Raw genomic sequence first — 27,151 nt, forward strand, 5'->3', positions numbered from 1 at the left:
AGGAGATTTTCTAGGAACCGGGTTGCTACGACACTCGTAGAGCGGGCTAGACCCATTAGAGTCTAGATTGGTGACACGTATGTGTTATCAACTCGTTCTATGATTCCCGAAGCAATGACCGGGGCCTAAAATTAATATATTTATAAAGTAGAAAATTATCAATGTCAATGACCCGTGCGTTAATTTACGAAGTTTTCTTTAAAAGGAAAATCAACGAGCAAGCACTGGTATGATTAAGCAAAATATAGTGTACGAAGGTACCAGGCTAGATGTTCAAGGAAGATATGTTCAAGTGCTAGGTGAGTTTGTTAAAGGAATTCGAGTTTACTCGGAAACAAGTTCAAGTATGTTATGTATACCTCAGTAGGTAAATCCAACCAGCAGAAACGTAAGGTTTACCCCCAAGTCAAGTATTATGAGCATAAGATGAGTTATCCCGAGTTTTGTTCTTACAAGGCAGTAGTAAAGACAAGTGTAGGATTGTGACGTTGGTTGCAACATGGGAAATCTTGAGAATAGTTCAAGAAGTTAGTATTCGAGTGGTAAGCAGAAATGCGAAGTCTCAATTGCTTTAATGGATTAGAGTAATGGTTTAAGCCAACCGGTGGGAATCAGAGTAGCGCCATGGAAGCTAAATGTTAATCATGGAACATGGAATTTTAGTATGAAAGAATCTTCGTAAAGAACATTCGGTTGGTAACACAAGTTTAACAAGAATGCATCATAAGACAAGCGAGGAGTTCTCGATGTGATAAGTAAGGATGGATGCTTATTCAATTAGTGTTGGCTAAGGTAAAAGTTTTAAGTATGTGTCTTTACCTAAGTAAGATGAGAAAGACAGGAATTGCCATATACGAATTGGTCAGGATGCATGAATGATGATAATGGGAAATATGTAGGGTTCAGAAGGTTACCTTCCATGACTCGAGTAAAGAATCAAAGCATCAAGAATGATGATCGGTTTCCAGAAAAGGTATTAACTATCAAGCGATAACCGAATGAGATGATGTGGAGAATCAAGTTATGTGTTCCTGAAGAAGAGGAACAAGTTACCGTCAAGTGGGCCAAGGATCGTTTATGGTCTATGTTATGCAGTAATACGTGTCTGAGCTACGTATATCAGTTAAGAAGGTAAGGATCCACCTTCGGAGTTAAGTATGTTATCATGAAAGGAGATGCAACTCTCGAGTTTGTGCAATGAGAATCATACTCTCGTATGCAATACTTGTTGAGTGAAAACGATACTTGTCAAGACATGTTAAGTCATGATTTTATAACTTTTAAAAGTTAAGATTGGTATTAAGGAACTTGGGAACAATGCTTATTTTAAAACTCATGGAATTATACATTTTCGAAACTGATAAGATACGTCATAAGTAAACTTACTTAAGACGTACAACCTTCAGGACCAACTTGTCGTGGACAAGTTTTGGACGATTTGTAAAAATCTTTTTCCAAAATATAGAAACTCGTCTGGTGGTTCCGTGGTACCATTACAAATTCAGGTTTGGAAATGATAAAATCTTTTTAGTCATGTATCTATTCGTTCCAAGAACCTGAATACCAGAGCTTAAGAAAATTTCTTCAAGAAAAGATGCTAGAACACGTATCATTATCATTTAACAAGAGGCGACACTCGAAAGTATGCATATGTTATGGAAACGACAATGTTCGTATAACAACAATATCCTACAGGATACATGGAAATGTGTTAAGAGTTTTTTTGGAATTACTAGAAAGTTTCAAGAGCATGTGAACCACAACGTTGGTTATTAGATTGTTAGATGAAGTGGCTAGTTGATTTCACTTTTACATGTCAAGCTATATGAATTACCCATTAGTTCGGGTGTGATAAGACGCATTGAGATTGTAATGAAATCGGAAGATTTTCTGAGGCGCTGAAAAGAGGTAAGAGATTCGTGGAATCGTTTATATGAGTAATGCAAGTAAGAGGCGTGCGTCTCAAAGTTCAGTAAGTACACTGATGTATGAATTATATGTTTACCCGATAAGATTATATATGCATGAAAAGATGTTTTAAAGTTACAAGTAAGCACTGCAGGGCAAACCGGGTCTCCGTAGGATTCCAGTTAAAAGGCAAATCCTGAGTGTTCATGTTATGATAAGATATCTTTATGAATGGTTCATGTTGAGCGGGTAAGATACGAGTCCGAAACAATGAGTCTTTGTGTAGCGAGATAAGTTCTAAATCATGATGTAACAAGTTAACTCTAAATTTTGAGTGATGTTAAGATCAAGAAAGCTATATGCTTATGTATGTGAATCAAGAAACCAGACGAATCACAATCAACGATGAACTTCTTGAGAATCTGTGTTTTGAATATGTATGGATCAGACCAAAGATGATAAGTTTATGTCATGATGATTGGTAGCCGATCTCTAAATTTCGAGGACGAATTTTTTTTAAGGGGGGTAGGATGTAATATCCCGCCTGTCAGCATCGGTATATTACCCGTTGATCGTGCCAAAGGAATTAAATTCATGGAAAAGTAAGTTAATGGAAATATTTTATGACATGTCAGCTTTTTACGGGAAAAGTATCAGAGTCGTTTTGACTACGCATGTGGCAAGGGCAATTTGGTAATTTCACGATTAAGAGATATTTATTTGGATTTGGTCCCAAAAATATCCATTTTCCATTTACTTTCTCTCTCTAGGGTTGAGAGAAAGATTTTTCTCTCCCTTCTCTCTAACCCATCGCCCTCTTCTTCTCTTTCCCTCCATCAATCCTTTGCAAATCTTCTTCCTCAAATGATAAGGCTTTAACCTATGTTTCTTCAAGATCATGGAGAAGGATGCAAGTTTGAGTTTTGTTGAATATCTCTCCTTCCCTCTCATCTCTCACGCCACTCTCTCTTTTCCATCATCACCAATCTTGCATGAAACTTCATCCTCTCATGGTAAGCTTCCAAACTTGTTCCTTTATGATCACTTAAGCTTAAGGAAGTATGGATTATGTTTGATTTCTTCTATTCCTCTTCTTGAAGAAGTGATTGGAAATTAGGGTTTTGGTGAAATAAGCTTTGGAATGGATTAGAGTTGAGCTAGCATAGATCATGATGCTAGGGTTTGCAAGAAAACAACAAGATTGGTAAGGTTTGAGCCAAAGAAGCAAGTGGATATAAGCTAGGGTTTTGGGCTTGCTTGAGTTTGAAGCTTGGAGCTATTACAAGAACTTGTTTAGGTGAGTTCCATAGATAGTTTTCTCACCCTTTGGGATTATGATTATGCCATGTATGATTAATATGATAACAATGAAAAGTCTAGGAATTTAGTAAGGTGTTAGTTGCCCTTTTTCTTGCTATGCATACTAAACATGTTTAAACTTGCCAAATGAATGTTTTACAAGTATTCTATGAACAAATATGTACCAATATGCTTAGAGATACTTGGTTTGAGGTTTTTGGGTCAAAAATACCATTTTTAAGTGTTCTGGACTGTCCTAACTCGCCACAGCGAGCTATTACTCGCCACGGCGAGCTAGAACTCCGAACAGGGGGTCCTGCTCGCCCCCAACTCGCCACGGCGAGCTACTGCTCGCCTCCCCAGTAGAATCACTCGCCTAGGCGAGTAAGACAGAGAGAAATCTCACTGTTTTGCTTGCTTCAGGCAGGCATGGGGATTCGCGACGCGGTTTTCTCCGTGGTGTCTTTTTACGAAAATAAACCCCTCAAACCAAGGTCCTAAATGTTAATCAAGGAAAGCAAGACTTATATGATAATGAGGCAAGTATTAAGCATGTAGGTAAAGCATAGCATAAGAGAGGATCATGTCATGAATGGGGTAGCAAGTTAACCTTTAAGCGGGGTAAAACTAGAGCCTTGACATAGTTGTCGAGAACTAGCATGATATTAAGAATTCCTAGAATGATATAGCAAGCATGTTAAGTTGTGGTTTGATTAGTTAATCTCTCCACCATGTTTAGGAATGTACAAGCATGAACAAGTATGACTTTACCACTAATCGGGTCGATCAAGGTTCCGAGGTAAACATGTAAGCATGAATAGGTTAATCCTACATGAACGACAAGTATAAGTAGGTGGCATGTCTCTTGCTATCCACATCAGGGGGATACAAGGGGTTCTCATTATGAGAACGATTCAAGCCGTAAGGGACCCGCATGTCACCGAAAATGCAAGACTAAGATTATAACCGCATGTCGGTGCTCGTGTCTCTTGTTATCCACGTCAGGGGGATACAGGAGGTTTTCGACTCAAGGGGAACGGTTCAAGCCGTAAGGGACCCGCACGACACCGAGGGAGTCCGATGTACGTACATCGGTCATGATTGGATTGTTCTCGGGGTTACTCCACCTGGGGCTCTCCGTAAAATGAACCAAGATAATGATTGTTTGTTCAACGCTAACATAATAATGAATGAACTTACGTACAATCATGTAGCTTATGTTATGTTTATGTTTATGCAAGAATGATTTCAAGCATGTCTAAGTTAAGAATAAGAGCACTAGGTGCTATAAGACAAGTGCTAGTCATGAATAGAACAAGTAATGAACATGATACCGATGACGATCTTAGGTTTCCCCTAATCGTCCGGTTTAGAATCGTGCCATGATTATGATATGTTTAGGCCTCGATACGTAGAGTGTATCCTTGGCAATGCGGTCCTAGATTCCCCCTCGGCCGCCATGACACGTATAAGAAGAGAAGCGTATAACAAGTGAGATAAGCCTATGACGGGTCTAGTTTGCGCTACGTCTAGGAAAGCATGACCACACACGTATAATCAACCGTCAGGTTGTATTGTAGACACATGGTGACCGTAGGTTTCCCCTGAGGTTACCTATAGCCTAGGATTTAGGGGAACTCACTGAGACATTATGTCTCATCCCAATCCTTTCTTGTTTCAGATATCAGGTTGGACGTCAAGGTAGTAGCCGGATGGATTTTTCAGCAAGAGCTCGTTCGTACCTGGAGCATGAAGAATATGGATCTCAAGGATGTATTTATTTTAAATTAGACAAGTTATGATGTATTGATATTGTACGAACGCGTTTTGTTGTATATAAATCCATTCGAATGTTTTATTATGTTGTATATTTTAATGTATCCAGTACTAAATTCAACGCACGTGCTAGACTTTCTAGATACGTCTGGTATGGGTGTTACAAAACCCGTGTGCAAAAAAAAGTATAAGGCTAAAATATCTATTAAAATTAAGTAAGGACAAAACTCAAAAAGTCGTTATTTTATAGAAATTAAAAACACATTTAACTTAAATATTTTTTTATACATGCATCCAATCAAATCATGTCACGTAGTTATATGTTAAGACATTTTAAAAGCTTAGATATATGTGTAAAAATATTTTACGTCGTTGGTACATAAAAATTAATTTCATAAAATAATTTGCTAACATAATTCCTCTAATTCTTCGAGATCATTCTTTTTATATGATGCCGAAGACACCCTTAGAATCTCAATCAAAGATGACAAGAGTAGCATTAATATTTTATTTTATGTATATAATAATTTGAAATAGTAATGATGATTAAAACATAATGTTTCAAAAAATAATAATTAAAACACATAAAATATTTTTTTAGAGAAAAAAACATAAAAGTTAAACCAAATTTATATTCTACTACATGAAATTCCTTAGACAAAACGCTGCACTGATTGATTGATACTAGGGCTGAAAATGAGTCGAGTTGAGTCGAACTTGTCTAAGCTCGACTCGACTTGATAAGAATCAGTTCGGCTCGAAACTCGACTCGATTTCGATACGAACCTTTTTTTTAACTCGAGTTCGGCTCGTTTAATGTTCACAAACAACTAGGTTCGGTTCGTTAGGTTCAACTCGTTTGCTCGAGTGCCATAATTCAAATTTTTTTTTTGTCAAAAATGTATATCTTGGACATTTAATTTTTTATTTTAGAAAAACAAAAAATTCAACTAAAATAAAACCTTTGACCACGTTGGTCTTAAGGAAAAAAGTAGTAGCATAGATATATTCCAAATATCTCGAGACAGTCCACATATCAGCAAGAGGTAAGTAAAACAATAGTTAAAGTATAATTCTTTCAAAAAATAAAGTTAAGTATAATGATGAGTCCTAGTAACGAAGTCGAAAGTGCGTAAGTAGTTCATGGGCGAATATATATATGGAGAATGCTAACGAGTGTTTCAAGGGTATTGGTTAAGCAGGCAAAACAAACAAGTTTTTATGAAAAAAATTGTGTAATAATTACTTAATCAAAAGTAACATTTTATATTTTCAAGACAAAATTTCGATTTATAGATTCCTTAACCATTGCCCTGAGGGCACTGGTTAACAAGACTATATATATAGAATTTTGCTACAATAGACCCACTCATTTTATTCATGGGTATTTTTTCATTTTTGGGTGTAACCAGTATTTTAAGGGTGTTATTAGAAAAATTCTAATTTCATATAATGGAGTTTTTATAAAAATGTTAGGTAAGAGGTTTAAAAAGAGTACTGAAGATTTATGTTAAAAAAAATGTAAATTATACAAATATCCACTCATTAAACTGGATATTTTTAAGAAAGACATGAGTTATTGTTAAAAAAAAAGTAGGAGTACGTGAGATTTATTAAAAATGTAAATTACATAAATATTCCCTAATGTTTTTAGGTGACAGTAAATTAGCATCTCACGTTAAACAAATATAATGCTATATCTCTAGAAAAATAACATCAAGAATTCTTCAAGAATAAAGAATAGCCAATCACAAAGCACTATTTGCCACAATTCAAGGAGGCGTGGCTGAAAAATAGGAAGTGGACAAATAAATCATCCAATTAAAATTTGCCAACTATTTCTTGAAAAATTCTTGAAGCTATTTTTCTTGAGAAGTAGCATTTTCCTTTAAATATTTCAATAAAATACAGGGTGTTACACAAACATGTTAGCTTGATTGGACATTGATGAAATTGCAAGACTACATGTAGTGCTATCGAGCATTGTAAGATTCAAGATTTACATCTAGATTTGGGAAAGCCAACAAAATGTAGTAGAAACAAAGATAAGTATGAGTTCGTTTTAATGACCTTAAACATATGGTCAGACAAAAAAGACCGTAAATTGTTGGAAGATATGTTAAGAGTGTGTGTTTTTAAAGATAAATGTAATAATTATATGATTGAATTGAGATAAATGCTAAGTTGGATGAATAGAATCCCATATGTTATATCTTCTAAAACTTGTTTATAATAAGAGTTTTTCTAACCTGAATTTTGAATTGAACACCGCTGTTATAAACACCGTTATTTTGAATTTGGTTATATTGCTATCAATTTGAACATCGTAGTTTTGAACACCGTCATTTTGAACGCCGTCATTTTGAGTTTTGGTTCTATTGTCAATTTGAATACGGTTATTTTGAACACCGTTGTTTTAAATTTGGTTATATTGCTATTAATTTGAACACCGTAGTTTTGAACACCGTCATTTTGAACGCAATCATTGGAATGCCGTAGTTTTGAACACCGTTTAGTTTTTATATTGAAATATTGATGTTTTTGCAAGTAGCATGTGTCATGGGAGTGAGTTTGATGTGGAAAAAAAATTGTTTTTCAAAGAAAAAGACTCTAAAACGTGAAGAAAAAAAAAGGAAGAAGAATAAAAAGTTGAAAATGTTAACGTAGGAGAGAAGGAAAAAATTAAACGTGAAAAAAAAAGGAAGAAGAATAAAAAGTGGAAAATATTAATAGAGGATAGAAGGAAAAAGAAATAAAAAACACTTGGTCATTAATAAGATGTAGAGAAACCTATAAAAGTGGAGCATTAATTACTCCTTATCCTGTGCAATCTTGCACAGGTTAGAAAAACTCTTATAATAATTAGATCCAACAATTTATACCAAGAAGAAATAAATGAACTCATTGACTGTTCGTTCGAAAGAAATACAAATTCATTTTTTCTAAAATCAAAAGTGTAATAATAATTTGAGATAAAATTAGAGCTATAGACTTTGAATTAATTTTTTTTTCCAACTTAGCTATTGAAATTATTCGCATAGGTGGTAAGGTTGGAAAGTAGATGTGATATGCCTAAATAGGAGGCCGTGATGACACATCCAAAATTAAGAGAGAAGAAAACAATCAAATTATAATATTATTTAGTGCTTTGTTATATTTCATTACTAAAATTGGAGAGTAAAAAGCCATAATTGCAAGGTCTGTAAAATTATAAAAAGAAATATAGAAAATACTATTATTTGGTGTCAGCAAAATAACTAAAATGAACTAAGGAATATTCTATCAAAAGGTAAATTGATAGATTTTTTTTTACTATAAGAACTCATTCTTCCATGAACGGCGTAAGTTTACTCTCTTGGAATTCACACTCATTGAATCGGTTTCAACACTTTAGGATATCTACATTTATTGTTGATACATTTATATGTGCGACCTCTGGTACCTTGTGGACAATCAGCAGCAGTTTGACAAACAGGTAATGCTATAACGGGGAAAGGATAAAAGAATAGATTATCGTTAATGTTCTTTGCAACAAGGAAAAAGGAATGAAATAAAATCAAAGTATACACATACTTGAGAGTTTTACCATGTTTTTTTTCTCTCTCTCTCTCTCTCTCTATACATATAACAAAAAGAATATGTTTTCATCACGTTATAATGTATAAAGCACATAATGTGCTAAAAGTAATTACCTCTTATGGAGTTGTAAGAAATCCTAAAATAAAATAAGAATGCCAATATGAAATAAAATATGTATGAACTAAAAACTAAATAAGGAAATTTTAAAAATGTTGAAAAAATAGATTACCGTTAAAGTTCTTTGCATAAAAGAAAATGGAATTCAATAAAATCATATCATACACTAACGTGAGAGTTTTAGTTAAATTTTTTCTCTCTGTGCATGTAACAAATATAATATGATTTGATCACTTTATAATGTATAAAGCGCATGATGTACTAAAAAAAATTACCTCTTAAGGAGTTGTAAGAAACCCTCCCTAAAAAACAGAATAAAACAATGTTACTAAAATAAGATAAAATATTGTATACTAACTACAAACTAAATAAGGAAATTTGAAAAAGGATGAATAAATATACCACCATCAATGTTCTTTGCAGCAAGGAAAAGGGATAGAAATAAAACAATAACATACACAAACTTGAGAGTTTTAGCCATATTTTTCTCTCTATACATGTAAAAATTTAAATATGATATGTCCACTTTATAATGTACAAAGGGAACGATGTGCTAAAAATAATACCTCTTAAGGAGTTGAAAAAAAACCCTACCTAGATTTGAAATCATTATTAAGTGTATTCTAAGTATATCGAAGTGTTTCCTTTGTCCCTTTGGCATACTTATTCAAGAGGTAACATAGAAAAAAATTAATCATTAGAATTAATTTATTTTTAATTAATTTCTCAACCTTTGATAATAGAGATGATAAATTTTAAAATTTAATAATGCACAATCGATGTGGCAACATAGTTATGAAAAATTTGAACATATTTGATGACATCCTGTCATTACGTAATATTAGGGACTTATTGTGACATTTTGATAGAGTTCTCATGCAATTTATACTGTTCTGGAGTGCAAAAAGCTTAAATATTGAAGTCTGTTCGAAGGAAATCGCGCCACGCCAATTTCAAGCCGTGCTGCGATTTTTGAAGCAAAATTACACACTTCCTGTAAAGAGGAAATCGCGGCACGCCATTATACAAGGCGCGGCGCGATTTTGATGGGTCAGGCCCATGACTTCTATAAATACTGCACTCAATCTGAAGAACAAGGGTTACGATTTTGGAGAGCAAAGTGCGATTTTGAGACATCGGAGACGGCTAGAAGGGCGATTCTTCATCCTTTTACCAATTCATGTATGTTTTAATTATTTCATTGATTATGCTATTTGTAAACTCGATTATGAGTAGCTAAATCTCTTAAAGATTAGATCCGAGATGAATCTTTGTAACCCTAATTGACACATGTTGCTGTGAAACTCTATTTTGTTTATGAATTCAATTCTAGTTTATTCAATTCAATTGTTCTTAATGCTTTTTATATCTTGATCACATATAACTTGATTTCGTGAGAATGAATGACCACTGACCATGGCTTTCAACTTAGACCTAATTGAATTGTTCTAATAAACAGGGTTAGTCTAGGAATAGATAATCGTTTGTTAGTGATAATAGGTTAACGTTCGGTAAAACCTTCAAGAATTATTAGACCACCTAAGGAATTAGGGGCTGTAGTTTAAGAAGAGGGTCCTAACTCAAGGGATTGATTAGGGCTAATTTGTTAATCATCGTAAATTAGAAAAGGATTCATAACAAATAGGTGCAGTAGACCAATTAGGGGAACTTAGAGGATTCGACGGATCTGATCTCATCTTTCTCTCATATTTTCTTAATCAAATCTAATTTCTTTTATTTGATTTCATAAAATCAAACCAAATCTTCTGCCTAGTGGCAAACTAAAAATTAACTTTACACATCCTAATTATATAACGAAATTGAATTATTGAAGTTAAAAACAGTCCTCGTGGGATCGATATTTTTACTACTTCGATAGTATTTGGTGCACTTGCCAAACGCCTATCAAGTTTTTGGCGCTGCTGCCGGGGACTGTTGATTATTTCAACAAGGCAATTACGTTATTATTTAGGATTTCTGTCATTTATATTTTTGTATATATATTTATAAAGAAGGAAAAAAAATATTATGCTCTTTGTTTTCTTCTCATTGTACTGTGCTACTGAAAAGTTTATCCAAGTTTTGCAGCTATGATAGACAGGTTACTCCTCTATGACATGAGAGAGATTGCTAAGTTGAAGTACGAAAAATATATGCTATCTTTTAAGATCAAAATTTTGGACAACAAAATCTCGAGTTGTGGTCATTATGAGGCGAATCAACCAGGTAGTGATGGTGAAGGGAAGAAAGAGGTGATCAACATCGATTACAATACTCAACTTCAGAATATTTTAGATGATTTCTTGGTGTCAAATCAAGTTTTATTTGAAAAGTTTGATGTTCAGTGTGGTGATCTTGTTGAGAAAGCACATGAGTCTCAGAGGAAGCTGGTTCAGATGGAGATTGAGTGTCACAAGGTTGTGGTGGAAGAAAATCCAAAAGTGAGGAGTGCTGACATTTTCCTGAAGTCTGAACAAACAGGGGTTAAGGAAATCACTCGTGTGCAGATGGTTGCATGTCCTTCTCTAAGGTGGGAGAGCTTAAATTCCAAAGGTCTAACTGTGAGTTCATGGGAGAATCTACTTATTTGTTACAAATTCATGGAATTCCTACCAAACAAGAGGAAGAAGAAGGATGACGTGTTCTTTCTGACATATTTTCCACCCCAACAGTGGTTGAAGCGTCAAGCTCAATGACGTAAAAGAAAGCGCTGGGTGGGAGGCAACCCACTATTTATTTTTCAGGTATGATTTTATTGCTTTCAAAAACAAAAACACAAAAATATTTTTTCTTTTCTTTTAATACAAGGCAGGAAAGTTAAAAAAATTGGTTCAAGGATACCTCTTGCCAAGAAAATCATGCATGGTACTGATGTCTTGCATGATTCTCTCCTCAAAAGTTTTTCAAAGATTCAATGAACTCAGGCATTTTTCAAGAAAACAAAATTTTTTGGCCTGAGGAAGCAAAGAATGCTCCCTGTACATTCAAAATCGCGCCGCGCCTATATATGGCCGCATCGCGATTTTCAGAAGCAGCAAAGGTGACCCCCTGTTTCACCAAAATCGCGGCACGCCTAGTATCCACCGCGGCGCGATTTTGGCTGTTATGTGAAAAAAAATAGCCGTTGGAACTTATAGCCGTTACAAATTTGCCAGTTATTGCCTGTTAAACACAAAATCGCGCCGCACCTTGCATTTTGGCGTGCCGCGATTTTGACCAAACAGACCTATAAATCCTTCACTGTTCATCATCATTTTCATTCCATTCTTCATACCTTTCTCTACCAAAACTTCCCTAAACTTCCATTCACGAATTCTCCTCATCTTCATCTCAATATTCACTTCCTAACCATCATCATACCACATTCCAATCACAAATTCACCAATCCAAACCACCATCAAACCACAATCATCCCAAACCTTCCCAAACTTCACAAAACTTTCCTTTCACCATCTTCCTAAACCACAAATGGCCTCCAACCAAAGAAACACCCGCTCAAAGAAAACCACCAACCCAAAACCATCCACAAGCAAATCCAAACGCCCTCGTGCCGCATCCGAACCACCCGAAAACGCCATCCATTTCATCAATGACCAAGCCCAAGAGTTTCATCAATCCATGAAGAGTTTCGAGGTCATAGGGGAGAGGAAGTTTGATTTCACAAAGCTTGTGAAATATCCTTTCTTTGAGTCTGAATTACGAAGGAGGGGGTGGACGAGGTTGAATGATATGATCGACGAAGCAAACAACAAAACGGTGATCGTCGAATTCTTTGCAAATGCAAGGGTGTCCGATACACCCTTTCAATCTTTTGTTCGAGGAAAGTATATTGATTTTAGCCCGGATGCTCTCAATGCATGGCTGAATGTTCAAGCACCGGAGGAGTGTTGGGTTGAAAAATTGAGGAGGGAGAGATTTTCCATTACGGAGGATACCTTTGATGAGATCATAACCACCATGTGTAGGCCTGGGTCGACTTGGAAAAGGTCCCGGATGCTTACCTATGCGGAGATGTTGCCGGTACCCAAGGCGTGGGTGTCCTATTTGGTCCAGACTCTTGAGAGTGCATCTTGCACTTCTGAAATTCCTCTCAAGAGGGTGCTTGCTGCCTACGCCATCATCAAGGAGCACCCTATAGATATTGGCCGCCTCTTGGCCAATAGCCTTCATGATCTAGCAACCGGAAACACCACACAATTAGGGCATGGAAGTCTAATTAATTGGTTGTGTGAGCAAGAGCTTGTGCCGGCTTATGATAGTGATCTCAACACCAGCAATATGAAGCCAATCACGGACTCGGTAATGGATGGATTTATGAAGAAATATGAAGGCTATATGAAGGAGAGAGAGAGGGAGGCAGCAAGGCAACAACAAATGGAGCAAGGAGGGAGTAGTAGCCAAAGGGGTTATGCTCCTCTTCACCCAAAGCTTGAGGAATTCATGCATGTGCAAGCTAATTGGATGAATGAGACTTTGGACCAGCTGTGGGTGAACCGTCCTAGGTTCTCAGCTGCGTTTGCTGCGGAGGCTCAATTGCATATGGGTCCGATTAGTGGATCTTATGAGAGGTTTGGAGGATCCCGTGAGCGCATGGAGCAATATTTTACACATCAAGAAGAGTATGGTCTGCGCATGAGGAGGGAAATCACTGATGATTTCAATGTCACCGAGCAAGATCAAGGGGATGGCATCTTTGAAGGATTAAGGACACCAGGGGCTGGACACTCGGATGATGATGTGAACATGGGCTGATCTACTGATGGATTAGCATTTTCTGCTTTGTATTTTATTTTCAGTCATTTTTCTTTTGATGTACTTTCTTTATTTTCTTTTTATGTCGAAGTCCATTGAACTTATTTCCCTATTGTAATTGCTCCTGCACTTGTTTATTATTAATGAATTTGTTTTGTTTCATGTGACCTATTCCAGTTTAGTAACAGTTGTTTGATAAAACGGTATTCCAAAAGTTCTAAAGGAGGGGTGACTTGATTCAAAGGCGAAGTGTACGGCGTTGCTAGGTAGTCACATACTTCCAGAAATCTCAGCCATAAGGTTCATTGCCAAATTTGTTTTTCAATTCACTTATATTTAGATTAGTTTTCCATGCAACTACATTTCTAGAACTTGCATTGTTTCTCTATTATTGATTGGTCTTTGTCAATTACACACTGAGGCAAAAGTGCTTGGTCCTGTGAGCCTTTTTGAAGCCTACCCTGTTTTAATTTGTTGAATTTATCCTTTCTTAACCAATTGTGAGCCGGTAGGATTAGAACTTTTTGTTCGGTGACAAACTACATTACAAGCCTAGAGACTTTTAGGACTTGTCCCTTAATGTATTTTCTGAGTTAAGGCATTGTAGAATGTTGCTAAAGATTAAGTTTGGGGTTGCTATTGGAATTTGCAACCAATAAGTTTGGGGTGGGGGTACTAGAGAATAAGAGAATAAAAATGAAAGAAATAGGAAATTGTCATGCAAAATACACACAAAAATGGTGTATCAAAAAAAAAAAAAAGAAATTGAATGATGAAAAAGGGACAAAACATTGAAAATCCGAGTAACTTCAAACTCGATTGTCCCTAAATGATAAAAATATTCTCTAGTACCTTTGCATTGATTGTATTTCCACAAGGTGAATGAATGACGGATTGAATTTTGTGCTTTAACTTCCGTAGGAATGCCTAACTCAAATTTTGTGTAGCCTACTTATCCAAATATATCCCACCTTCACCTAAGCCCCGTTATAACCCTAAAGACCTCAAAAGTGTGTAATGATATTGACTTTGATTGATGTTTAGAAACTTTTCAAGCGTATGGTAATATGTAGACCTGCATGTCGACTGGTAGTGTAACACCCTGTTTTCCCAACATAAAAATTTCATTTAAAATCAGAGTATTTTGATCACAACGGAATGTCACATACTTCATTTAAATCATAAAATGGATAATAATAATTATCCTTCAAATTCAACATCATGAAAAATCTTAAACTGTTGCAGCGGAAAATAGTTCAACATTTTAAAGTCTTGGCACGCAGGCCTTATTGGAAAATCTCATAAATTAGTTCATAAAAGAGACACGTAAGGAATAGAAGTAAAAGCAAGCCCCCATCCCGTTACGTATCAGAGCACCTAGACACCAAGTGAGGAGTCCACTCACGAACGCCTCTAATCTTTTTTACCTGCACATTACCCACGGTCGAGGCAACATATACGCAGAAGGGGTGAGATTTCATAATCAATACATTAAGCATATAATCCAATAAAATGCATTTAACAACTTAAACATTAATAACATATCATCAATTAACAATTAGCATATTTTTCATTTCATAACAAACACAATCATCAAATACCGTTACTAATTTTCATCGCAAATCATAATCAACTTAACACTCAACTTGACGACACAACTCATCTTTGACCATGCAACTCTATCAACTCAACAACAACTGGACAACACAACTCATCTTTGACCATGCAACTCTATCAACACAACAACAACTTAACAACTTAGACAACATGAAACTTCTTGATATGCAAATGCATGTGGTACCATTCAACAACAAAATGAGCATAATAAGCTCTTCAACGTGTGAGCACAAAGGCTGCCGGGCCTAAAGCCCCCAACTTTAATGAGCACAAAGGCTGCCGGGCCTAAAGCCCCCAACTTTAATGAGCACAAAGGCTGCCGGGCCTAAAGCCCCCAACTTTAATGAGTATGCAATGAACTCAACTTCCAACAACTTAGACAACAACATAAACAACTCATACGACTCATGATCATGGACCACTCCTTGAATTCTACAACATAGACCGACTCATGCAACTTCAAGACACTAACAGTCAAAAGCAGGGAACAGCAGCAAGATACAACACTTAATAACATTTGAATGCGTTAACATCATCTAAGGTATGAATTACATCAACATAAATACCATAAAGCATCATTATAACATTCATGCAACCACACTTCTAATCTCAGTCACCTGAACAAACTGCAGGGTCTATAAAAACATCCTAAACAGCTCTCTTACTTAATTCTAAGGTCAACTCAAGACTACGCGTGCGAAGGGATCGCATCGGGACAATTTTGGGCAACTAACAGCCTAACTCGCAGTGGCGAGTAACTCTGCTCGCAATGGCGAGCAAAGCGTGCATTCTGGGTTCCTAAGTCCTTACTCGCAGTGGCGAGTTATTCTGCTCGCAGTTGCGAGCTTACGGGTCACTCGCAGTTGCGAGTTGCATTGCTCGCAGATGCGAGCTCTGGGTTCTAGCTCGCCGTTGCGAGTGTTCTTTCTCGCAGATGCGAGCGATGAATGTCAGTACGGCCAGAAACCTAAAAATCCCAACTTTTCACCTATATTCATGATTCCTTCATCCAAATAGCATCTAATTATCATCTTAAGTCATATATAAGGTCTGTATACTAATTTTGCATCAATCTAACATCTTTTCTTGATTCATTCATCAAAATTGATCCTAAACCTCATTCTCAATTCTCACCAAAACTTAACCCAATCATGCTAAATTCATCCTATAGAATTATACCCTTAATAATATTGAGAATTAGTCTCACCCTTACCTGATAATAGCAGAATCGCATCCCTCCTTTGGTTCTTCTCTCTTTCTGACTTTTCTCCCTTTTTCTCCAAAAACGTACGTACTACTTTTCCTAACTTATGTCTGTCTATTTATCTCTCCTTTTTACTCTTCTCACTACTAATTGCTCATCTCACCTCGCAGCCCAATCTTTAATATTTTTATTTTATTTCTCATATCTTATTTTATTTAATAATAAAATAAGTCACACCAACATAACAACTTCACAACATCAATATACTTCACGTCATTCTAGAAAATCACATAATTTATCTATAAATCATGCAAACTATTTAAATTCTTAAATCATATAAATATATATATAAATAAATATATAAATCCTCATTAAATTAAGTAAATAATTAAGACGGGCGTTACAACTCTCCCCAACTTATAGAATTTTCGTCCTCGAAAATTTACCTCAAGCAAATAACTCTGGATAAGACTCCAGCATCTTACTCTCTAGCTTCCACGTTAAGCTTTCGCCAGTCGCTCCATCCCAAACGACTTTCACAAGAGGTATCTCCTTGCCTCTCAACTTCTTTAAGTCATGATACATCTTTGTAGCTCCCGGATGAATACTTAAGCTACTCATATGACTCTCTTCAAGAATCATCTTCTTTATCTCATCATTGTCTGGAATACAAATCCTACCTCGAAACCTCAACACACCTTGATCATCGACCTTGAAGTCACCATCTTCCGTTTGATTACTAGCAACCAACAAGTCTACAAACTTGACATCAACCTTCTGCGCATCTTTAATACTTTTCAAGAAATCATTATCAATCTTCAGCATTCCTAGCTTAACACTCCGAGACGACATTTCACAAACTAAGCTCAAATCTCTAAATTGTTCAAGCAATTCAAACTCTTTAACCATCATAGCAGACATATGTAAAGTTTTCCTACTTAAGGCATCTGCCACAACATTAGCTTTACCCGGATGGTAATTCAAACCAAAATCATAATCGTTCAACAATTCGAGCCATCTTCGTTGTCTCATATTCAATTCCTTCTGATCAAACAAATACTCCAAGCTCTTGTGATCACTAAACACCTCAAATCTCGAACCATACAAGTAATGTCTCCAAATCTTAAGCACAAATACAACTGCAGCTAATTCAAGATCATGAGTAGGATAGTTTCGTTCATGAATTCTCAACTGTCTTGATGCATAAGCAACCACTTTACCATCTTGCATAAGTACACCGCCTAAGCCCAACTTGGACGCATCACAATACACCACAAAAGGTTCGTCAGGTTTCGACAAAATCAAAACTGGAGCCGTCGTCAAACGCTTCTTCAATTCATTAAAACTGTTCTCACAATGAACATCCCACACAAAGGTTTTACCTTTACACGTCAACTGCATTAACGGAAGTGCTAACTTAGAAAATCCTTCTATAAATCTTCGGTAATAACCTGCTAAACTCAAGAAGCTTCTAATCTCTGTAACTGACTTAGGAGTTTCCCATTGTGATACCGCTTCAACTTTAGACGGATCGACTGCAATACCACTACCAGAAATAACATGGCCAAGAAAACTTACTTCACTCAACCAGAATTCACACTTAGACAATTTAGCATACAACTTCTTTTCTTTCAGCACTTGTAAGACAATCTTCAAATGCTCAGCATGTTCTTCTTCTGTTTTAGAGTAAATCAAAATATCATCGATGAACACAACTACGAAGCGATCCAAAAATGCATAAAAATGTGATTCATATACTCCTTGAACACGCCAGGCGCATTACTAACACCAAAAGGCATCACCTTATATTCATAGTGTCCATATCGCGTCCTAAAAGTCGTCTTCTGCATATCTTCATCTTTTACTTTAATCTGGTGATAACCCGACCTCAAGTCAATCTTGCTGAACACACGTGCACCCACTAACTGATCCATTAAATCATCAATTGTTGGAAGTGGATACCTATTCTTTATGGTTACTTTATTCAGCTATGGATAATCAATGCACAACCTCATACTACCATCTTTCTTCTTAACCAACAATACCGGCGCTCCCCAAGGTGAAACACTCGGTCTAATGAACTTCTTATCTAGCAATTCCTCCAACTGTTTCTTCAACTCAGCCAACTCAGAAGCTGACATACGATAAGGTGTCATAGACACAGGCTTCGTTCCCGGAACAAGGTCAATAGAAAATTCAACTTCTCTCTCCGGTGGTACATCAGGGATTTCATCAGGGAAAACTTCAGGAAAATCACACACCACCTGCAACTTATCAATCACTGCTTGATTCTCCAAAGATAAGGATGCCATCAAGGAAAACATCAAGATCCCACCGCGTTCTAATTGCTTCAGCTGCTTAGTAGACAAAAATTCTGCTCCACTTTCCTCTTCAGCAGAAGAGAAACGCACCGACTTACTAAAACAATTAATGAGAACATGGTTGTACTCTAACCAGTTCATACCAAGAATTACATCCATTCCACTCAAAGGCAGACAAACTAAATCAATCTCAAAATCACGATCAAACATAGACAAAGGACATCGTAAACAAACAAGAGAAGTAGTCACCGAACCCTTAGCTGGAGTTTCGACGACCATTTCTCTACTCATATCAGACACAGCAAGACCCAACTTAGAAGCACAATCAAAGGCAACAAAACAATGTGTAGCACCAGTATCAATAATAGCAACTAAAGGAGTATTGTTAATATAACAAGTACCTCTGATCAAACGATCCTCATTTTCAGTCTGAGTACCAGTCAAAGCAAACACTTTCCCTCTAGTCCGAGTCTTCTTCGGATTCGTACACTGAGACCCAATATGACCCTCTTCTTTGCAGTTAAAACACACAATGTCCGCATGCTTACACTCTGCAAGTGTATGTCCTTTACTGCCACAACGAAAGCACCGTTTAATATCCTTAGTACAAGCATTACTCTTATGGCCTTTCTCGCCACAAGTGTAACAAACAACCTCAGCACCAGCATCCTTCTTATTTGACCTCCTCTCATCATTAGCTCTTCCTTTTCCTTTGTCAGCAGGAGCACTGTAAGGCTTTGGGCGACTTTGTTGGCCCTTACCCCTCTTCTCACTCATAATCTTATAATGAGCTTTGTTGTCATCTTCATAGATTCTGCATCTGCTCACCAAAGCAGAAAAGTCACGGATCTGTTGGTAACCAATGGCTCGCTTAATATCAGCACGCAAACCATTCTCGAACTTGATACACTTAGAGAACTCAGCATTGTCCCCAGTGTAGTGTGGATAGAACTGAGCCAGCTCCATAAACTTTGCTGCATACTCTGTCACCGACATGTTTCCTTGCTTCAGCTCAAGGAACTCGATCTCTTTTCTTCCGCGAACATCCTCAGGAAAATATCTGTTTAGGAACTCTCTCTTAAACACAGCCCAAGTAATAACTGCATCATCCTGCTCTAGGGTAGGTTGGAGGCTCACCCACCAGTCATCAGCTTCCTCAGCCAGCATATGCTTTCCAAAATGCACCTTCTGATCATCAGTACATTGCATAACTCTGAAAATTCTCTCAACCTCCTTGAGCCACGTCTGTGCTCCATCAGGGTCGTACCTTCCTTTGAAGGTAGGAGGATGATTTCTCAGAAAGGTCTCCAACATTCTCACATCAGCATTCGCACCAGCACCAGCATTTGGATGTTGTCCCACAGCTTGGGCTACAGCTTCCAAAGCAGCAGCAATCGCAGCATCATTTCTTCCAGCCATTCTAGTCCTCTTATAGCAAATAAGATTCGCAGCCTCCAGGTCTCTTCTCTGCACAACACACAACATTTAGAATATCATAATAGTGGTATTCCAACTCCTAAAGACACAACTCGACTCACTACTTGGCCGGACGGACCGACCTGCTCTGATACCAATTGTAACACCCCGTTTTCCCAACATAAAAATTTCATTTAAAATCAGAGTATTTTGATCACAACGGAATGTCACATACTTCATTTAAATCATAAAATGGATAATAATAATTATCCTTCAAATTCAACATCATGAAAAATCTTAAACTGTTGCAGCGGAAAATAGTTCAACATTTTAAAGTCTTGGCACGCAGGCCTTATTGGAAAATCTCATAAATTAGTTCATAAAAGAGACACGTAAGGAATAGAAGTAAAAGCAAGCCCCCATCCCGTTACGTATCAGAGCACCTAGACACCAAGTGAGGAGTCCACTCACGAACGCCTCTAATCTTTATTACCTGCACATTACCCACGGTCGAGGCAACATATACGCAGAAGGGGTGAGATTTCATAATCAATACATTAAGCATATAATCCAATAAAATGCATTTAACAACTTAAACATTAATAACATATCATCAATTAACAATTAGCATATTTTTCATTTCATAACAAACACAATCATCAAATACCGTTACTAATTTTCATCGCAAATCATAATCAACTTAACACTCAACTTGACGACATAACTCATCTTTGACCATGCAACTCTATCAACTCAACAACAACTGGACAACACAACTCATCTTTGACCATGCAACTCTATCAACACAACAACAACTTAACAACTTAGACAACATGAAACTTCTTGATATGCAAATGCATGTGGTACCATTCAACAACAAAATGAGCATAATAAGCTCTTCAACGTGTGAGCACAAAGGCTGCCGGGCCTAAAGCCCCCAACTTTAATGAGCACAAAGGCTGCCGGGCCTAAAGCCCCCAACTTTAATGAGCACAAAGGCTGCCGGGCCTAAAGCCCCCAACTTTAATGAGTATGCAATGAACTCAACTTCCAACAACTTAGACAACAACATAAACAACTCATACGACTCATGATCATGGACCACTCCTTGAATTCTACAACATAGACCGACTCATGCAACTTCAAGACACTAACAGTCAAAAGCAGGGAACAGCAGCAAGATACAACACTTAATAACATTTGAATGCGTTAACATCATCTAAGGTATGAATTACATCAACATAAATACCATAAAGCATCATTATAACATTCATGCAACCACACTTCTAATCTCAGTCACCTGAACAAACTGCAGGGTCTATAAAAACATCCTAAACAGCTCTCTTACTTAATTCTAAGGTCAACTCAAGACTACGCGTGCGAAGGGATCGCATCGGGACAATTTTGGGCAACTAACAGCCTAACTCGCAGTGGCGAGTAACTCTGCTCGCAATGGCGAGCAAAGCGTGCATTCTGGGTTCCTAAGTCCTTACTCGCAGTGGCGAGTTATTCTGCTCGCAGTTGCGAGCTTACGGGTCACTCGCAGTTGCGAGTTGCATTGCTCGCAGATGCGAGCTCTGGGTTCTAGCTCGCCGTTGCGAGTGTTCTTTCTCGCAGATGCGAGCGATGAATGTCAGTACAGCCAGAAACCTAAAAATCCCAACTTTTCACCTATATTCATGATTCCTTCATCCAAATAGCATCTAATTATCATCTTAAGTCATATCTAAGGTCTGTACACTATTTTTGCATCAATCTAACATCTGTTCTTGATTCATTCATCAAAATTGATCCTAAACCTAATTCTCAATTCTCACCAAAACTTAACCCAATCATGCTAAATTCATCCTATAGAATTATACCCTTAATAATATTGAAAATTAGTCTCACCCTTACCTGATAATAGCAGAATCGCAACCCTCCTTTGGTTCTTCTCTCTTTCTGACTTTTCTCCCTTTTTCTCCAAAAACGTACGTACTACTTTTCCTAACTTATGTCTGTCTATTTATCTCTCCTTTTTACTCTTCTCACTACTAATTGCTCATCTCACCACGCAGCCCAATCTTTAATATTTTTATTTTATTTCTCATATCTTATTTTATTTAATAATAAAATAAGTCACACCAACATAACAACTTCACAACATCAATATACTTCACGTCATTCTAGAAAATCACATAATTTATCTATAAATCATGCAAACTATTTAAATTCTTAAATCATATAAATATATATATAAATCCTCATTAAATTAAGTAAATAATTAAGACGGGCGTTACAGGTAGAACCCTGTTTCAATTTGATGCGAGGAGTTGTGAATTGGTGGATGCGAACAAGTCAAACTAGCTCATCTTTAGCTAGAAGGAGAATGAACTTTTGGGTACTATCGTTTTGTCAGGTAACTGTTATTTTACTGTCGTTTGTCACTGTTGCAAGCAAATTCCTTGAGGACAAGGAATGGTTTAAGTTTGGGGTTGTGATGACATCCTGTCATTACGTAATATTAGGGACTTATTGTGACATTTTGATAGAGTTCTCATGCAATTTATACTGTTCTGGAGTGCAAAAAGCTTAAATATTGAAGTCTGTTCGAAGGAAATCGCGCCACGCCAATTTCAAGCCGTGCTGCGATTTTTGAAGCAAAATTACACACTTCCTGTAAAGAGGAAATCGCGGCACGCCATTATACAAGGCGCGACGCGATTTTGATGGGTCAGGCCCATGACTTCTATAAATACTGCACTCAATCTGAAGAACAAGGGTTACGATTTTGGAGAGCAAAGTGCGATTTTGAGACATCGGAGACGGCTAGAAGGGCGATTTCTTCATCCTTTTACCAATTCATGTATGTTTTAATTATTTCATTGATTATGCTATTTGTAAACTCGATTATGAGTAGCTAAATCTCTTAGAGATTAGATCCGAGATGAATCTTTGTAACCCTAATTGACACATGTTGCTGTGAAACTCTATTTTGTTTATGAATTCAATTATAGTTTATTCAATTCAATTGTTCTTAATGCTTTTTATATATTGATCACATATAACTTGATTTCGTGAGAATGAATGACCACTGACCATGGCTTTCAACTTAGACCTAATTGAATTGTTCTAATAAACAGGGTTAGTCTAGGAATAGATAATCGTTTGTTAGTTATAATAGGTTAACGTTCGGTAAAACCTTCAAGAATTATTAGACCACCTAAGGAATTAGGGGCTGTAGTTTAAGAAGAGGGTCCTAACTCAAGGGATTGATTAGGGCTAATTTGTTAATCATCGTAAATTAGAAAAGGATTCATAACAAATAGGTGCAGTAGACCAATTAGGGGAACTTAGAGGATTCGACGGATCTGATCTCATCTTTCTCTCATATTTTCTTAATCAAATCTAATTTCTTTTATTTGATTTCATAAAATCAAACCAAATCTTCTGCCTAGTGGCAAACTAAAAATTAACTTTACACATCCTAATTATATAACGAAATTGAATTATTGAAGTTAAAAACAGTCCTCGTGGGATCGGTATTTTTACTACTTCGATAGTATTTGGTGCACTTGCCAAACGCCTATCAATATTATATATTTTTTGAGACAGATCAATATTGGATTATGATGTTGGATGAAATGGTTGATGTAGATAAAGAAAAGTTGATAGCCTTAGAAGTTCTTTTGAGACGGAAAGAACGTGTTGCGAAGGCCTACAATAAAAAGGTAAAGTCGAAACTTTTAACATTGGAGATTTTGTTTGGAAAGTACTTTTGCCCATGGATAAAAAAGATAGTGTCTTAGGCAAATGGTCACCAAATTGGGAGGGACCATTTAAAATTTTACAAGTATTTTCAAACGGTGCTTATGAGATTGAAGAATTAGCTTATGATAGCAGGATATTAAGAATAAATGACAAATATTTGAAAAAATATAAGCCTATCTTGCAGGAAGTTAAAATAGCAAAAGAGTAATTTCGACAGAAAACGAAAAAAGCATGGCATTTTTAATTAAACCAAAATTAATGCTAGGGGGCAATTGTCGAAGAAAAAGACATTGTCGAAATAATACTGTAAATGGATATTGTTATGTTACACCGTATCATGACAACACCAAAATGAAAAGAAAGTAGAAAATAATCAAGACTAATTTGCATAAGAAGTTGAAATGGCATTTGATTAAGTTAAAAAGCAAAAGCCAACTAATGGGCCAAGATACATTATAGTTCATTCGACATGCATATTACAAAAAACGGCTTCTTAGCTTTAAAATATAAATAAAACCTAAAAAAAATTAGTCTTCTAAGAAACAATAACTAAAAATGAACTAAGGACTCATTTTAAGAACTCATTCTTCCATGAACGGCGTAAGTTTACTCTCTTGGGATTCACACTCATTGAATCGGTTTCAACACTTTAGGATATCTACATTTGTTGTTGATACACTTATATGTGCGACCTCTGGTACCTTGTGGACAATCAGCAGCAGTTTGACAATCAGGTAATGCTATAATGGAAAAGGATAAAAGAATAGATTATCATCAATCTTCTTTGCAACAAGGAAAAGGGAAAGAAATAAAAACCATCGCATACAAAAACTTGAGAGTTTTAACCATTTTTTTTTCTCTCTATACATGTAACATATAAAATGATATGATCACTTTATAATGTATAAATCTCATTATGTGCTAAAATAAGTAGTTGTATGATACCCTAGAATAAAACAATGTTACTAAAATATGAAAAAAAAATAGTGTGTACGAACTACAAATTAAATAAGGAAGTTTGAAAAAGGATGAAAATATAGATTACCGTTTAAGTTCTTTGCAAAGAGGAAAAAGGAAAGAAATAAAATCATAGCATACACAAACTTGAGAGTTTTAGCCATTTTTTTCTCTCTATACATATATCAAAAAGAATATGATTTCATCACTTTATAATGTATAAAGCACATAATGTGCTAAAAGCAATTACCTCTTAAGGAGTTGTAAGAAAGCCTAAAATAAAATAAGAATGCCAATATGAAATAAAATATTGTGTATGAACTAAAAACTAAATAAGGAAATTTTAAAAAGGTTGAAAAATTAGATTCCCGTAAAAGTTCTTTGCATCAAAGAAAATGGAATTCAATAAAATCATATCATACACAAACGTGAGAGCTTTAGCTAAATTTTTCTTTCTATACATGTAACAAATATAATATGATTTGATCATTTTATAATGTATAAAGCGCATAATGCACATATTTACTAACTGATTCCGAGAGGCTAGAACATGATTACTTCCCGGCTATTGTGACACAGGATGTGGGTCCAGATGCAGATGGTAACATGGTTTTAGTTGTGCATGAGAACACACACATCAGTCTGAGAATACAACATGATATGGAGTTATGGCGTCGTATTTGTGAATATGATGAAAAAGCAGCCGAGATGTCGTTCACACTGGTTTTATCTAAGAAGCAGAAACAACAGATTAAGAAACAATTTTAGGTTGGGAAGCCGCCGTACCAAACCCGTTCTAGGGGGAATCCTTCTCCAACTGCTCAATGAATGTCTTCTATTGAAATGCCTGCGGTTTGCAGGTTGAGTTCTTTAAGGATCGTTGTAGTATGCCTGATTACAGGTTTCCTTAGGCGGCTGTTGTTGACTGTTTCTGTTTTTCGCTTTCTGTTTTGAGGGTTTTGTCCTAGTCCCCCCTCTTGTATATTTTTCACCCATTTTTTAATAAAGTTTTATTTGAGCTTGGCGGCAGAAGATGGGGGCTCTTCGAGGTGCCAACTTAGTTGGGATGTCGTTGCTTCCCCTTAATGCTTGTCCTTGCTCCTGACTTAGCAAAAAAAAGCGCATAATGCACTAAAAAAATTTACCTTTTAAGGAGTTGTAAGAAATCCTCCCTAGAAAACAGAATAAAAAAATGTTACTAAAATAAGATAAAATATTGTATAGAAACTACAAACTAAATAAGGAAAATTGAAAAAGGATGAATAAATATACCACCGTCAATGTTCTTTGCAGCAAGGAAAAGGGATAGAAATAAAACAATAACATACACAAACTTAAGAGTTTTAGCCATATTTTTTTTTTTTTTGGTACAAAGTTTTAGCCATATTTTTCTCTCTATACATGTAAAAAATTAAATATGACATGTCCACTTTATAATGTACAAAGGGAACGATGTGCTAAAAAATTACCTCTTAAGGAGTTTTAAAAAAACCCTACTTAGATTTGGAATCATTATTAAGTGTATTCTAAGTATATTGATGTGTTTCCTTTGTCCCTTTGACATACTTATTAAACAGGTAACAAAGAAAAAATTAATCATTAGAATTAATTTATGTTTAACTAATTTCTCAACCTTTGATAATAGTAATGATAAATTTTAGAATTTAATAATGCACAATAGATGTAGCAACATAGCTATGCACAATTTAAACATATTATATATTTTTTGAGTTTAATTGTGGTGGGTTGACGGTCCAAAACAGCTTTACTCACAAATCGCCACATCAATTAATGATTTTAATTTATGTGGTTCAAACATGACAATTCGGAATATTTTGATTGGTTGTGATGAGAGAGATGTTGTCGTTCATATCTAGCATTTACAACCTTAAGCTTTTTATGTTCATATATCATGTTCATGTTATTGTACTTTGGGCAACAATTGGGAGGACAATTAATGGTGATTTTTGTGCTTATCACAGAGGAGAACCTGCCAGAATTGTGTTTCAGCCGCCAATTTCTTTGATAAAAGAGAACGTGAAGAGACAGAGTTTGTGGGAGGTTGAGCACCAAATAAGGAAAGTTAAAATTTAATTTAACAAAAAAAAAAAAAGGGTTAAATATGTTTTTGATCCCTATAAATATGTCAACTTTTCATTTTAGTCCATAAAAAAATTTCCATCTACACTTTTTGTCCCTCTTTTAAAGTAAAGTCATATGTAGAATTCATATTTTTGAATAAAATTTTACATAAAAATTCATAATATTATAAGAATCTCTCCCAAAAAAAAATTATAATTTTTTAACAAAACATGAATTTTTATATTTTTAACGGTTAAAAATTCATATTTAATTTATGTTTTGTTAAAAAATTCTAATTTTTTTTTACAATATTCCACACATTTATACACAATTTCATTAAAATAATCCAAAAATTAACTTAAAAATAGGGACC

The 27,151-nt window shown here is 35.8% G+C and overlaps 1 protein-coding gene and 2 long non-coding RNA genes across 3 annotated transcripts; all 3 read right to left on the reverse strand.

Annotated features, from left to right (window-relative positions):
• Window positions 1-8,087: 8,087 nt before the first annotated feature.
• On the reverse strand, window positions 8,088-9,244 carry LOC146935611 (uncharacterized). The gene is made up of 3 exons (XM_085750766.1): window positions 9,082-9,244; window positions 8,955-8,981; window positions 8,088-8,464 (listed from the first exon to the last, which is right to left on the reverse strand). The coding sequence occupies exons 1-3, from the start codon at window positions 9,176-9,178 to the stop codon at window positions 8,352-8,354; spliced, it is 237 nt and encodes a 78-aa protein (XP_085606892.1). The 5' UTR covers window positions 9,179-9,244; the 3' UTR covers window positions 8,088-8,351.
• On the reverse strand, window positions 8,587-8,948 carry LOC146935612 (uncharacterized). Its single transcript, XR_015030285.1, has 2 exons — window positions 8,792-8,948; window positions 8,587-8,698 (listed from the first exon to the last, which is right to left on the reverse strand). It is a non-coding gene; the product is annotated as an uncharacterized LOC146935612 (long non-coding RNA).
• A 14,878-nt stretch (window positions 9,245-24,122) lies between the features above and the next one.
• On the reverse strand, window positions 24,123-24,913 carry LOC146935613 (uncharacterized). Its single transcript, XR_015030284.1, has 2 exons — window positions 24,785-24,913; window positions 24,123-24,479 (listed from the first exon to the last, which is right to left on the reverse strand). It is a non-coding gene; the product is annotated as an uncharacterized LOC146935613 (long non-coding RNA).
• Window positions 24,914-27,151: the final 2,238 nt, after the last annotated feature.

The sequence above is a fragment of the Medicago sativa genome, chromosome 3, assembly GCF_051527215.1.
Source record: "Medicago sativa cultivar Bolivia chromosome 3, Bolivia_mono, whole genome shotgun sequence".
In the NCBI taxonomy this organism is placed as follows: Eukaryota; Viridiplantae; Streptophyta; class Magnoliopsida; order Fabales; family Fabaceae; genus Medicago; species Medicago sativa.

Bases quoted from the DNA above. Each gene is read 5' to 3' on its own strand.
- LOC146935611 (XM_085750766.1), bottom strand. From the start codon at position 9,178: ATGTATAGAGAGAAAAATATGGCTAAAACTCTCAAGTTTGTGTATGTT. The intron at 8,982-9,081 runs GTATATTTATTC...TCTGTTTTTTAG, and splicing joins TGCAAAGAACATTGATGGTG to GGAGGGTTTCTTACAACTCC. The intron at 8,465-8,954 runs GTAATTTTTTTT...TCCCCGTTATAG, and splicing joins TTCTTACAACTCCTTAAGAG to CATTACCTGTTTGTCAAACT.